A 14,854-nucleotide genomic window follows, 5' to 3' on the forward strand; every position below is an offset into this window, starting at 1 on the left:
CTCAGTGACACCAATGTGCCCAGGTCCTGTGACCAAATCATGACCCCCCCACCACCGTGTTTGACAGCTGGTATGAGGTGTTTGTGCTTATTAACTGTGTTTGGGTTTCTCCAAATACAGTGCTGTGCTTTATGGTCAAACATCTTCACTTTGGTCTCATCTATCCAAAGGACATTGTTCCAGATGTCTTTGTGGTTTGTGCTGAGATGTACTTTTTAGAGAGCTGAGACTCTCTCCTGGCAAACCTTCCAAACAAGTCATATTTGTTCAGTCTTTTTCTAATTGTGCCATCATGAACTTTAACATTAGCTTGCTAGCTGCAGTCTTTAAAGTCTGACATTGTTTTTTGTTGTGTATTTTTGCAGGTTCTCTGAGAATTGCACAGTCTGACTTTGGAGGGAATTTGCTGGAACTTTGGGAAGGTTGATGCACTGTGCTGACACACCCCTGCACTTAACTACTCCAGACCTGCAAACTGCCACAACCTCTGCTTTTTAGAGGTGCTCACACTTTTTGATCGTCGTTTAATTAACTGCACTTGATACTTACCCTCTTAGTTTCTATGGAAGCATTAATGCCACACTTAGTTTTTTACAGGTGGGCATGAAAATATTCTTTTTCACAGCACAGCTGTAGTTTACCTAACTGTTCCTCCGTGCATGGCTCTCTGTAACTCCAGCTCTCTGTTAGTAGTCTTTCTCTACTTTTTGTCTTTACCTGCCTCTCAGCTTCCCTCCTTGCTTTATCTAACAACAACAACAACACTAACAACCACAATTATATCCAAATAAAAATGAAACTGCAGATTAAATAAGTAGATACTAAATGATATAAGGTGACGGAGAAAAACTACTTGCCCACATTTCTTCAGTATTGATTCATCTATTGAATTTGTTTCTTTTAACTAACACCTTCTTTTTGATGTCACAATGTTTTAAATGATACCACTGGAGTCCTGCGACACCTAAACGTCCACGGCGACTGCTCAAAAACTGTAAAAGAAGCTTCAAACCTTTAGCGGTGGGGGGTCACCTTGACTTGTAGCCACCGCGCATTGCCATATAAAGACAAAAAACGCCTTTCATTCCTGTTTCTAGTTTCAAGTGTTGCATGTCACTTCCTTCCTCTTAGATTTGAATAGATGCGTCGTTGCCCTGCTTTCGGTCCCAACTCAGTGCGCTGTCTGAAAAGCAGTGAGCGGCACAGCAGCCAGAAGAACCGACTGAGGACGAAAGAGATAAAGACAGACGACAAGTGTAACCCTCCGAGCCCAGAGATCAGCTTCCTCACTACGTCTCTCAGGTAAAGAAGGTAGAGGGCAGGTGGCTTCTAATCCACGTAGGTATTTCCTGAAGGCGTAACTGCAGGGTGAGAGAAAGACTCAGATTTTTCTTTTTAATATTTAATAGATATTAAATATTAAAAGATAGAGAGAGAGAGCAAGAAAGACCGAGAGATAAAGGACATCTCTGCAGGACATCTTTGTAATGATGTATTATCGCATATATAGCTGCACAGCCATTGATTTTAGTACTGAAGCTGGATCTTTCTTGACTGCAGCTCAGTTTTGCTGCTGTATTCATTAAAGCCTGCCCTGCTTTAGAAACCAACAGCACAAAACTCCAAACCTTGTTTGCTCCAAACCTAAACGCCTTGTTTACAGCGTGCATGTTGCCTTTAATCATTTAACACCTGCCACACATAAATTAAACAATAAGAGCAGTTAGAAGCAGAGTGAGGCCTGCATGGGGGAGAGGAACAGTGCAGAGAGCTGAAAAAGGAAGTTTGCGGTTTTCAAACTTCAACTGCAAAAAAATCCCTTTAAGGTAGCAATGGGTGGGCAGAAATCTAGAGATCATCTCAGGACAAGCGATTAATACTTTATGATTGGAGAAGATGCTAAGCTGTGGATACAGTTAACTCAGAGCCGCTTGGACGATGCGCACTAAGAGATGAGATCGGGGCCATGATGCTTTGAGACGGCCCTCTTTCTTTGTGCTTTTTGCAGCTTTTTAAAGTACTTGTACTCATGTTTACCAAATAATAATACTTCTGCTACACTACTTTGCTATTTGATTTTACTTGTCAATCATGCAATATTCTGATGAAACAGGATGCTTGCCAACAGATGAAGCAACACGTGCACATTCAGTGCAGGAAATTGTTGACGCTTGCTAGTGTTGCATGTTTTAGATCGTGCCGCTGCAGGCCATTAAGAGGCCGAATGGAAATGAGGAGAAACATAGGTGTAAAAGCGTTTCCTGTGGTGTGAGGCTTTGTTAAACAAATGACAGCATGCACGAAGCATGGGATATGCGATGCTGCGGTGAGGAAACATACCGCCCTCGCTTTAACACATAGAACACACTAAAATGGCCTGTTTGCATCATGTTTTCCCCCCACGCTTTTCTCTGTAATGACGCCAGCTCACCATAGCAGCGTGCAGAGCTTTGGTGGCATGTTCTCCGATTATTTTCAAAGTGGAAGGTGGAAATCTTTACAGTTAGATTGTTTTAATATCAGGTGGCGCAGTGGTGCAGGGTCACCTCACAGCAGAAGAACTGGTACAAATCCCAGCTGGGGCCTCTCAGCGTGGAGCTTGCACGTTCTCCTCATGTCTGCGTGGGTTCGTTTTGGGTTCAGAGACGTGCATATTGGGGTGTAGGTGTGAATGTGAGCGTGGTTGTCTGATTGCTTCTGACAGGCTGACAGGCTGATGACTTGGCTAGTGCATGCCCCGCCTCTCGCTGGGGACATATTTAGTAATCCTAAATCATCAAAGCTTCAGCAACACTTCACTATTTTAACTATGTTAGAAATTACACTAAGAGATTTCAGACACAACATTCATGTGTAAGTAACTTTAGATTTTAATATTTTTGTTGTTGTTGTTTTATTATAAATGCTGTTTAGTCCAGGTGTTAGCCAGAGTCAAGATACAAAGCAGTGCTGGGAAAAGGTGAAATACACACAGACTCATGACCCATGTACATGAGAAAGTTAAACCATGTGAACCGTAAACCCTGTTTTTAAGGCGGTTAAAGTTTTCAGAAGGAAAACAATATTAGCAACAAAAGGAGAACTCATGCATGCAGATGCTAAATCAGAAATAGTTGATCTAAAAAATCTCTAAAAATAAAACTGTGAAAAGAAACTGGAACTTCTTGCCACAGAGATAGTTTGAGGCAGATCATGGAAGAGCATCAGTGCAGAAGAGCTCAGCGACACTTTGCACCATAAAGGCCAGACTGAGTCATTTCATTTCCATGACCCATTGCAAGACTTTTAGCACATTAAAAGTGTTAAGACCCGTACTTTTGCTGAGCGGAGTTTCATTTCTGCTTCTGACTTCTGGCTGCTGTCTAACAGGCCGCTTGATTTTCAGTGGCTCAAAGCTAATTCTCGTACCTAAAAGATATGAAAAGCTTACATGTGTGCGCATGGTGAATTTGGCTCCAAAATCAAAATAAGAGTGCCAGAGCAGACATACTAGCAGCAGCTAATGTTTGCCAGTGGTTGAGTCTTGCGTTTGTCATTCACCCACGCTCGAAAAAAAGAAAAAGAATCTGCCCAAATTTAATAGTATAAATAATCTAACAGTATAAAGCCCTTATAAGGCCCTTTTTGGGTGCTTGTGGCACATTTATCCAACTATGTTGTTTATCTTTGTATATCTTAGACTGCACTATTTTTTATCCTTTATCATGCTGCTGTAACATTATGTAAGTATCTATAGATCTATCTATTGCTGACTTCAGGCTGTGTTTATTGCTAACTAATTTAATTACATGTAAGTTTCCCAAATAATTTAGTTACACAAGTAAATGTGAAATGTTACATTTAATGGAATCTGCCCAAATGAAATTTACTTGATTGGTACAAATGCAGTTTACACCAGGCACATTTTCCTTAATCATGAATTATTTGAATAAATTAACCTTATATTTCAGTTGCATTGTTCTCATATTTATTGTTTCATGTTCATTGCGGGCGAGGAATCTTTTTATTAGTGTATCTGAGTGCCTTGCTTCCAAGTCCAAAGGGCTGCTGCAGAAAGGAGCTAATCATCTCCTACACCTATTCTCACTCTTTACAAACAATTAAACAAAACCCAGTCTGGCCCTCCATGAAGGACATTTCACTGTTGCCCACTTGAGGCTGAGAAACATTTACTGTAACCTGCACAGTTCAATCCAAATGATTCATACATCTGTAACCTGTCATCTCTATGGATCTGATCCACAAATGTGCATCATTAAGTCTTTCTTTATTTTTTTTCTTCACTTGTAGCTCAGTGGGGTTAGCTTTAGCGGTTTTAGCATTCATGGGGAAAAAGAAAGGAGAAGAAGTTTGGGTGTTTTTACACATTTACATATTCTGACTCATACCAATATTAGCTGCGTCTTTATTTATCCTATCTTGGATAGATCACCTGGAATCAGCTAACTTTACTCTTTTTAAGGCAGCTTTCTTTTAATTGGCTGCCCCTCATTAACATTGGTATAACAGGTAATTTTACAACAGTCATTTTAAACAAAGTATTTCGTCATTACCTTACAGCTGTCTGCAATCAGTTACTTATCTTTCATCAGTATCCTTCAATTGCATAACATGGAAACGCAGGCTGAGACACTTCTCTTTATACTGCGACACCATCTAATAAATCGATATGCATTTTACAGCAATTTGCCTTTTCTTATCATCCCTTACATCAGGTTGCTTTTCATCCAACAATTTCATTAATAAAGTCATAAATTTTAAAGTCATCATCAAACCGTCTTCCCTGTAAATCTGTTGTACCCCCGTTCCTCCTTTTGTCTTAAATGTTACTTTGTGTTTCTCTTCACATTCGACTGCCAAAAAAGGATCTGAAGTCGACAAATGCTCGGAGTGAATCATGACAGACTGAAATAGAACGTCCTGTGTGTCATGTGATTGGCAGCTACTCAGAACTGCTTCACTCTTCCTTATCTGCTGCTTTTTCCTTTCTAATAAGCAAAAAAGAAACAGGTCATGAACACATGTGGTCATTGTCAACGTGACTGTTTGGCTGCAAAAATCGACAGCGCTCCAGTTAAATCGCGTTCTTTAAAAATGCAACGCATGATAGTGCAAGGAGAATATAATGCAATGATTTCTGTTCATTTAGTCTCTGTGTTGCCTAAGGGACACTGGAAACATTAGGTTTACTCGGTGGCATAAATAGTACATGAATAAATAAATCTGTATCTAGAGTGTTAAACCAAAACTGGCAGAACGGTGAAATAAAGGACCTTCTGTCACATTACAGCATCAGAAGTAAATGTTACAAATAGTCAAAGTTTCCACACTTGCAGTCTGAAGTTTGGCACTGCTCTGCCTCATTTGCGATGTGACCTCAAACTTCCCCACTGAACTGAGATCATCGATCACATCTTCAGTTGCTCAGTTCCTCTCTGTGAATTTCAACTTTTTTGTGAGTAAAGAACATCTTAAGGAGTAAAACCTGACTGTGTTGTTGCGTCCAAGAAGCTGTTTTAGACAGAGGCTGAAAGGCTGAGGTTGATGGGCTCCCAGCAGTCCTCAGAACTAAAACTTCTACATCCAAGGAGCAAAATGTGCCTTCAGCAGCTGAGAGTCAGCTTACACATAAAACATCATTAGCTCTACTGCAGCATTTTTGCATGCAACAACATGGTGTGAGAGTTTCTGTTTGCTGATCTCTGTCTCCAGTTCCTGGTGGATGTTTGTCCCCAAATGAAAGCTAGACAGAGTTTGAACATGCCATCGATCCATCCATCTCTTGATCTCTTCATCAGCTCTCAAAAACTAAATAAATTAGTTTAATTCTTCTTAATTTAATCACTAGCTTAAATTGTGGTTCATCGTTTATCACAGATTCAAACAGGGTAACGTCGTCTTTGACTATAAATCAAATCAGTAATGATAACACCCAGAAATGTAAATTCTCAGACAGCTGCAGCTTTGGTTGCTGTGGTCTCTGAGCTAATTCTCTTTGGCTCTAAACTGCAATCATCTGAATTTTCTGTTACATCACAAATCTTTTAGCATAAGAACCTCTTTTGATGCCCAGTAGTAGGGGTGATGGCTCCGCCCACTGATTGCCTAGCAGCAGAGAAAATACCGTCAAAATGAGACGACCCTAATCCATTTGATTTATGTCCAAACAACATAAACAGTCATCAAGCTAGACTAACAGAGATGCATAGAGCGATTCCTTGATTTACTGAAGCGATGGTAGCTGCTGCTAAACCAGTGGCTACACTCAGTACCTCAAAAGATTCTCAGCAATTAAAAAGTACCACCCCATAGAGTGAGACTTGTTGTTGTTGCACAGCTTTGGGTAGACCCTTTATTTATTGCATGGGTTGTTAGAGGGACCGTGTTTCTAGAAATGTTCTTCAGAGACGTCCACACAGGAAGAGACCAGCAGTGTTGTGTCGACTGGAGACTGCAGGGTGTCAGGGATACAGAGTGAAACAAAAATAGGCCGTTTCCAAGTTCAGCTTCAAGGTGAGCAGCTGATGCAACCACCAATGAGAGCAAAGGATACTTTTGATTGACATATGATGAGGTGGTAATTACAAAACTGGAGGCTTGAATGTCGACTAGACAACCGCCATCTACAAATGCAGACGCAGCTTAATGTGAATGAAAAGATTCTGGTTACTAAACAGGGTTTTTGTGAACCAGAGCATCACTGTGCTGTTTCCTCTTTTGGCAAAGAATTTGTGTGTACTTGTGACTTGACTGTGGGTGGTTAAAGGTTACCTGGGGGACCTCAGAGTGCTCTGATCTTATTACACACGCAGCAGTAATGAACAGAGAGGCTTTTGTCTGTCAGGCAGGAAGTGAAGCACAAGCAGGAAGTTTTACACTGGCAGAAGTGAGAACTGAGCAGTTTGCTTCACAGTAGAAAATCAGGATACCATCTTTGAATTTCCTCTTTCTTTCTCCACCACATGGTCCCTGCTTACATGCTCCTCAGTGCTGACAGGCTTTGACTTTTAAATTTAAGGATGTCTTGTGTTTTTTCTCTTGTGCCAGTTTCAGGTTCCTCTACTGATTCACGCTTCAACATGGCCGCCCCACCGATCACTGCAGAGGAGCTGGAGGATCTTAGAGAAGCGTTCACTAAAATTGGTAAGATAGATCAGAATCAGAAAGACTTTATTTATCCCCAAGGTGCAATTAACAAACAACAGAGCAGCATAACGTTGAAGATAAGGACAATAAGAACAGGCAATAAGAGTGAAATAATAAATACACAGAATATACAGTATATACAGTTTTAAAATCACAGTTTTAAAATTAAAGTGACTAAAAGTCTGATGTTCAGAGGATCTCTGAAGGTGTGCTCAAAAGATGTAAGACTTTGACTCTGTTAGTGTGTTTAAAATGTCCTGGGTGAGTGGGAAAAGTCAGACTTGGCTGTCTTTTGATAGTTCTTTCCTCTAATAGTATTTTTCTTTCTTCTCATGACAAAGATTTGATCATTCCAAATTTCATACAGTTACCATTCAAATAAATACAAATGCCATGTAAGGAAGAGATCCCTAAGAAGACACAGCAACAGGTTAAACTAATATCATTTTGAATATTTGAGTAAGGATGATGTGTAATCTCAGCAGCCTGTGCAGCCACAGAGATGAGAAGGAAGTTACACACCGGACATGAAGTTAGATAATGAAACAATACCTATGACTAATATTTCAGGCCGGACATTGTGTTAGAGAGTAGTGTGCAATCTGCGCCGTTAGCAGAGTGAATAGAGCAGAGTAGAGTAGCTTTGCATGATGACTTTAGCTTCACTCCATCTTTCTTCTGATTGGTTGGAGTTGAAGAGGAGATGATTTGGGCGCACAGAAGCTCCACCCACCCGCTGTGTGCCTGAGATGACCATATTAAGGATATCCACCTGACATCATACAGAGCTGTGCCTGAGCCATTCAGAGCGGCTCACATGAGTTCCTTTACTGTCTTCATTGTATGAGACTTTATAGGGAAAGTTTAATGGACCCTCTTTAAAGTTGTGCTTTCCCCTCCATCCTCCTCCAGATGTGGACAATGACGGCATTATCAGCAAGGATGAGCTTGATGCTGTCCTCAAGGCCGCCAACCTTTCACTGCCGGGCTACAGAGTCAGAGAGATGATCCAGGAGCTGAGCAAGAGCAGCGAAGAGCTCAACTTTGATAAGTTTACTGAAGTGAGTTTACTGTAGAATGATCAGACAAATACACAGTGCAGACATAGTGTGTTGATCACTCACTTCATGCATACTGCATAAATGATTATTTCTCACCTTTCTTTCTTGTTCCCATCTCCAGATTGTCCATGGACTAAAGAGTGCAGAGGTTGCAAAGACCTTCAAGAAAGCAATCACCAAGAAGGAGGGCATCTGTAATGTGGCAGGAACCTCAGAGCAGACTGGCACTCAGCACTCTTACTCAGGTCAGCACACACACAGTCGTGTTTTCATATCTTAGTAGGGCCATCAAATTGATATCACGCTTTCTCTCTAGCCGCTTACCCTAACCATCAAAAATGAGTGCCTAACCCTAACCCTTAGCCTAAACCTAACCATAACCTAACTGTAAGCCTGACACTAAAACCACATTTTGAGTCTCAAAAATGCCTTCAACCTTGTGGGGACAGGCATTTTGACTCCATAAGGTCTGTTGGTTCCCGTAAGCATAGTAACATTCTCATTTTTGGTCCCCACAAAGATATGGAAACACACACACACCCAAACCATCTGAATACATTAGACATTACTGGAGAGTTTTCATATCAATAGTTCACTTGATTTGATGCCAACCAAGCTTAAAAGTGTTTATGTAAACAATAAAACAAACCTATTATTCAATATGAGATGCTAACCTGTGTGAATGAAATGCATCAGGATAAATGAGGCCACCGATAGAAAATTCAAATAGTCTGAGTCAGTAAAAAGTACATCTGTTGTTATATGTGTGCATTGTTGAACTTGCCTCAGGAAATCATCTGAATGAATCAGACACCAAAGTCTGACACACATATGTTTATAAAAAGAAACAAAAAAAACCAAACAATCAGTTTTGTTAATATTTTGCACGTGGTCGATGCAGATGATCATCCAGCTGCTCACTTTAATTTGCTTTTTTTGTTCTGCAGAGGAGGAAAAGGTAGCCTTTGTGAACTGGATCAATAAAGCTCTGGAGAAGGATCCAGAGTGCAAACATGTTCTGCCCATGGATCCTAACACCAACGACCTGTTCACCGCCATGGGAGATGGGATCGTTCTCTGGTACGTTATCTTTCACAGGAACAACAGCTGACTTCCTGAAAACTTAAATCACGGTTTTACATACAGGGGTTGACCCAGTTTGCATAATTTTTACAGACGTGCTTGGGTTGGATATTACTTCAGTTTTAAATAGCTATAATAACTTTACTGGTTGGTTATAAACTGAAAATTTGAGCAAATTTAAAAGTTTAAATGAGAAATCCAACTCCAAAAAAGAAGACAACTGTGATACTGTGTAATAATTTTTAGATCTCTTAAATGTACTGTACTTCTTTGCTGAGATATCTTAGCTTCAGGGACATTTTAAAAAAAGCCTTTATCAGTTCTACTTTCGAATTGGGGAAAGAAAACAGTTCCGTTATCAATCTGGATGTTTTTCCTCTCTTGTTAGTAAAATGATCAACCTGTCTGTAGCCGACACCATCGATGAGAGAACAATCAACAAGAAAAAGCTCACACCCTTCACCATCCAGGTGAGACTCTCCTGGATTCTGGCAACGCTTTTCATCTCCTTTACCTACCACTGTGCACAATCAGCAGTCTAACAGAGTCTCTGTGCATGGGATATCTTACTGCTTGATCTAACAGGAGAACCTGAACCTGGCCCTGAACTCTGCATCAGCCATTGGCTGCCATGTGGTGAACATTGGAGCTGAGGACCTGAAGGAGGGCAGGCAGCACCTGGTCCTGGGTCTGCTGTGGCAGGTCATCAAGATCGGGCTGTTCGCTGACATTGAGCTCAGCAGGAATGAAGGTGCGTGTGTTTCTCATTTAGAATACAATGAAAGCTAAAAATAGACTAAAAAATGACCACAGATGTTAAAAAAATACTTTGGAAGTGATATTATTTACTTGCTGAGAATCAGATTCATGTATTCAAGACAAAAGTAAAACCAAAGCCACCAGCTACTTTTCAGTTGCTTACCAGCTAATCTATACTCACTCCATGCACATGAGGATGTTTTTAATGAAAACACATGCGTGCAGCTCTGATCGCTCTGCTGCGGGATGGAGAGAGTCTTGAGGATCTGATGAAACTTTCCCCCGAGGAGCTGCTGTTGCGTTGGGCCAACTATCACCTGGAGGAGGCGGGCTGTGGCAAGATCAACAACTTCAACAACGACATCAAGGTGATCACACACACACACACACACACACACACACATCTGGGGGCCATGTGTATAATGCATAAGCAGTCTCAGGCCCAGAAACACAAGCTGGGTTTAAACAACATCAGCAAAAGTAAGTCTAACTCTGTGTTCTCAGAGTCCCGCAGACCAAACGGAGAAAAGAACTGGAGTAGCCGAGTTGTGATCACTTTTATTCTTAAACGACAGTAAAATCAGCCAACATCAATTTTTCATCGATACCGTACTACAGACAGACTCACATTAAAGACCTTTTCTTCTCTACAGTGTGAAGTTTTTGTTTGGCTGCTAGAAGGTAACCTTTCCAAACTGTTTGTTCCAGGATTCGAAGGCGTACTACAACCTGCTGAACCAGGTGGCACCCAAAGGAGACGAAGAGGGAATTCCCCCCATTGCCGTTGACATGTCAGGACTCAGGGTAAGACACCCGAGCATGCATCTGATAGCCATAGTGACCATTTATAGGACTAGTTCTGATATGGTTTCCGAAAGAGACTCAGGCGCAGGCCAGGGTATTCCTTTAAGCGAAGAACAGTGCATTTATTCACAGTGAACACAATCACCAAGTGGCTATATACAACGTGCAGGGGAAACGGGTCCGGGTCACCAGGGTCCGTGGGAAACAGGGTTAGGGGGAAGGGTGCTCCACACTTTCTGTACAAAAGCTCCTCCTCAGTCACTCCTCTCAGAATCCGGTTCCAAAAACGATCTAAACACAAAAGGTCGGGTTAGCGGGATAATAACAAAGGGCTTTCAAGATACAGGTTGGCAGATACACAAGTTTGACTGACGCTGATAGCTCAACGATCCAGCGAAGACTAGTGCAGACTCGCCATCTTAAGTAGTGCAGTAATCAGCTGGGATCAGCGGCCGGTGCGGTGATGAGAGCAGGTGTGTGGGCCAGCAGCGGGAGCCCGCAATGAGCGTCGCCGCGGCGAGAGAGAGCGAGAGGGCGAGCAAACAAACCACAAACATATTGCCTAATAGAGGGTCGACCAGCGGGGCACAGGGACCATGACAAGTTCCCACACATCAGTCAGTGTTACTGTCCCCTGATTGCTCATAAAGACTCAGAGGGAATCAGCAGGGCCCATATAAACAAAAACTGCTGCCTCATTTGCATATATTATTTATATTATGCTATTTTTCATTCTTTGTTCTACAAAAAATATCAGAACATATAAAATTCCTTGAAGCCAAAGGCGACGTTCCAAATACGTAAAATACAAACTTTATTAATTAGTTTTATTGCTAAATTTAAAAAAAAGAACAGTTTAACTACATATGCGCAGACCTTTGTTGACTACGGACCTGATTCTTCCAAACATGCTTATTTTGAGTGCAGGAAACTCTGATTTGGTTCTCACATTCTAATGTCGGCCTTGCTGCTCGCTCTGCAGGAGAAAGACGACCTGAAGCGAGCGGAGCTCATGCTGGACCAGGCCGACCGGCTCGGGTGCAGACAGTTCGTTATGCCCACAGATGTCGTCCGCGGCAACCCTAAACTCAACTTGGCTTTTGTTGCCAATCTGTTTAACAAATACCCGGCTCTGAAGAAGCCAGAGAACCAGGACATCGACTGGAGCTCCATCGAAGGTAATGTAAATGGTAAATGGTAAATGGACTGGTTCTTATATAGCGCTTTTCTACTCTTTCTGAGCACTCAAAGCGGGCTTAATTCATATGTGAGAGATTCCCAACTTTCCCGATCTCTGTGCCCTAGTTTTCCTGCCATGGATGTTTAATAGCAGACTTTTTTTGTTTGTTTGTTTGTTTCCAGGTGAAACCAGAGAGGAGCGCACCTTCAGGAACTGGATGAACTCACTGGGAGTCAACCCTCGTGTCAACCATCTCTACGCGTAAGACACCTCACCGGTCTTCCTCTGTCCTTCTTTGACATGCAGCATGTTGAGAATATGAACACATTCTCCAGATTACAACAGCAAAGCAGCGTGATGTGTTTGTTTGTGCTGCAGAGACATCGACGACGCCTTGGTGATCTTCCAGCTGTACGAGAAGATCAAAGTACCAGTGGACTGGGACAGAGTCAACAAACCTCCCTACCCTAAACTGAGCAGCAACATGAAGAAGGTACAACAGCTCAACACAGTTCAAGTCACACACGATGGCTCTTTCTGTGTCAGTTCTTCAAAGGACTCTCATCTCACTCTTCAAGGGGAAAGACATCCATTTATGATGGATATGAAAACCCCCAAAACATTTTCATTAAATTTGACACTGTGCACCAAATCCACGTTGCCTTTTCTAGAAAGCTCAAATTTCCATTCATATTATATGCAAAATTTGCAATGATGTTCGCTCTCCTGATCCCACTATGAATTCTTGAAATATTTCTGTATTCATTCACAGCAGCCAATGATTGGAATGAAAACATCTTTCACAAACAATTTTTTTTTGTTATGTGTCGTAATGACGTTTGTCATTACGACACATACTATGCATGTTGTAATGACACATTACACATATCTGTGAAAGGATTCACCTGATCTGGCCTGTGTCCAGCTGTAAACAACAGGACATCAAATATTTTAGGGATTTCAAGCATCCACATATCCGTGCTGAACCCGAGCCTTTGTTTGTGCGTTCCAGCTGGAGAACTGTAACTACGCCGTGGAGCTGGGAAAGAAGGAGGCCAAGTTCTCTCTGGTCGGCATTGCGGGTCAGGATCTGAACGAAGGGAATCGAACCCTCACCCTCGCTCTGCTCTGGCAGCTCATGAGGAGGTAAAACCTCACTTCACTCACCTCTCACATCTCTTTGGTCTCATCTTCTTGTTTTGATTGCTCTGATTTGTGAGGGCTGTTGTTCTAACCTGATATGAAATCCGCAGATATTTGAATGGGGGTTTGGCTGTTAAAGAAAGCGTGGTAATGCACTGAAGGGTGTATGGAACCAGAAACTATTTAACTTAGTCTGCTTAGAAATGCCCGATTCAGGAATCTCTAAGCTACCTGTGTGTGCACCCAGGTACACCCTGAATATCTTGGAGGACCTTGGCGATGGGCAAAAGGTGATCGATGAGACCATCGTGTCCTGGGTTAACGACAACCTGACAAGGGCCGGAAAATCCACAATCTCCAGCTTTAAGGTAACACACCTCGACAGTATGGACATGGAAATCCTCCTTAGCCTCCAATTAAATGCTCCAGTGTCAAAGTTTTGATTACATCACTTCCTGTGCACAGATTTATCACGGCTTTAAAGGGAACCTATTCTACTTTTTTCCAGCTCCAGATCTTTATTGCTGAACTTCGCTAGAGTTGCTTTGCATGCTTTGTGGTTCAGAATAATCCAAGTTTATGTTACACTGGGCCTTGATGAAACTGCTTAACAGGTTATCCTCTGTGTGAAACAAGAACAAAAACCCAACAGGGAGTTTTTGGTTACACTCTGGATGGCAACCAGGCTCATAGCAGTGTAGTTTCACATCTGTAACACTAAACAATGAGAGATTTACATTAACTCTGCTGTTGTTGTTGGTTAGGACCGGTCCATCAGCACCAGCATGCCGGTTCTTGACCTGATTGATACCATCCAGCCTGGATCCATCCGGTACGACCTGCTGAAGACCGAAGACCTGACTGACGAGGAGAAACTCAACAACGCAAAGTGCGTACAGCTCTTCTTACAGCTTCTCATCACTTAACAGTTCAGAAATGTCTCTGCATCGCCAGCAGCAGGAATTTAATCCAACAATTACTGTGTCTTTAGGTACGCCATCTCCATGTCCAGGAAGATTGGCGCTCGGGTGTATGCGCTCCCCGAGGACTTGGTGGAAGTCAAGCCTAAGATGGTGATGACGGTGTTCGCCTGCCTCATGGCTCGTGGCCTGAGGGCCTAAAACCACAATCACTTCCTGTCTGTGAAGAGGGGACCTCTAAGGCTAGCAGCCAAAGGAAATGAGTTGCTAATGCAGAGGCTCCACTCACAAGTTGTGGCTTTAGACTGTAACTTTTTAATGACCAGAAATATTGGATTTATGATGGCAATACGGCTGTGGGACACATTTTGTAACATCTGCTGGTGATTGATGTCTTTCACTCATGTTTCTCTTAAATGTACAATAGAAAACTGTTTTATTCAAACCCAAGAAGCTGAAATAATCCCAAGGGTCAAGTTAAACCTCACCTAAAGAGTTGCTTTAAAATCACACAGGTCACAGGTGTGACTTTAAATGAGTTTTTACATGAAAATATGAATATTAGAAAAAGGATCTGTACCAGTCTTGATTTTCAAAGTGTTTAAGTCAGCTACAAAGATTTCTACCTCCAGCAAATAAACTAAGGGGAAAAAGTTCAAAGTGTTTCACTGCAGACTTTTAGCTTCAGTGTCTGTTACAGTAGCTGATCCACAACTCACAGAAGAGGACAAGTAAACAGGTACAACCAGGAAACAAGC

The 14,854-nt window shown here is 42.0% G+C and overlaps 2 protein-coding genes across 2 annotated transcripts in view; one reads left to right on the forward strand and one right to left on the reverse strand.

The window, feature by feature from the left end:
• Window positions 1–14,854, reverse strand: part of LOC308410028 (GDP-Man:Man(3)GlcNAc(2)-PP-Dol alpha-1,2-mannosyltransferase-like) — a 115,369-nt gene that overhangs the window by 9,911 nt on the left and 90,604 nt on the right. The window lies entirely within an intron of this gene.
• Window positions 1,152–14,834, forward strand: lcp1 (lymphocyte cytosolic protein 1 (L-plastin)). The gene is made up of 16 exons (XM_080902542.1): window positions 1,152–1,302; window positions 7,048–7,143; window positions 8,059–8,207; window positions 8,329–8,452; window positions 9,155–9,287; window positions 9,679–9,760; window positions 9,876–10,041; window positions 10,275–10,417; window positions 10,758–10,853; window positions 11,836–12,031; window positions 12,216–12,294; window positions 12,412–12,526; window positions 13,046–13,179; window positions 13,424–13,544; window positions 13,941–14,065; window positions 14,168–14,834. Exons 2-16 carry the CDS (start codon window positions 7,080–7,082, stop codon window positions 14,295–14,297), a joined length of 1,857 nt encoding a protein of 618 aa, XP_080758668.1. The 5' UTR covers window positions 1,152–1,302; window positions 7,048–7,079; the 3' UTR covers window positions 14,298–14,834.

Source organism: Rhamphochromis sp. 'chilingali', assembly GCF_963969265.1.
Source record: "Rhamphochromis sp. 'chilingali' genome assembly, chromosome: 14".
NCBI lineage: Eukaryota > Metazoa > Chordata > Actinopteri > Cichliformes > Cichlidae > Rhamphochromis > Rhamphochromis sp. 'chilingali'.

What these genes read in the sequence shown, in the direction of transcription:
- lcp1 (XM_080902542.1), top strand. Translation starts at nt 7,080, where the DNA reads ATGGCCGCCCCACCGATCACTGCAGAGGAGCTGGAGGATCTTAGAGAA. An exon ending in TTGACATGTCAGGACTCAGG is followed by an intron (nt 10,854 to 11,835) that starts GTAAGACACCCG and finishes CTCGCTCTGCAG; the next exon opens with GAGAAAGACGACCTGAAGCG. An exon ending in CGTGTCAACCATCTCTACGC is followed by an intron (nt 12,295 to 12,411) that starts GTAAGACACCTC and finishes TTTGTGCTGCAG; the next exon opens with AGACATCGACGACGCCTTGG.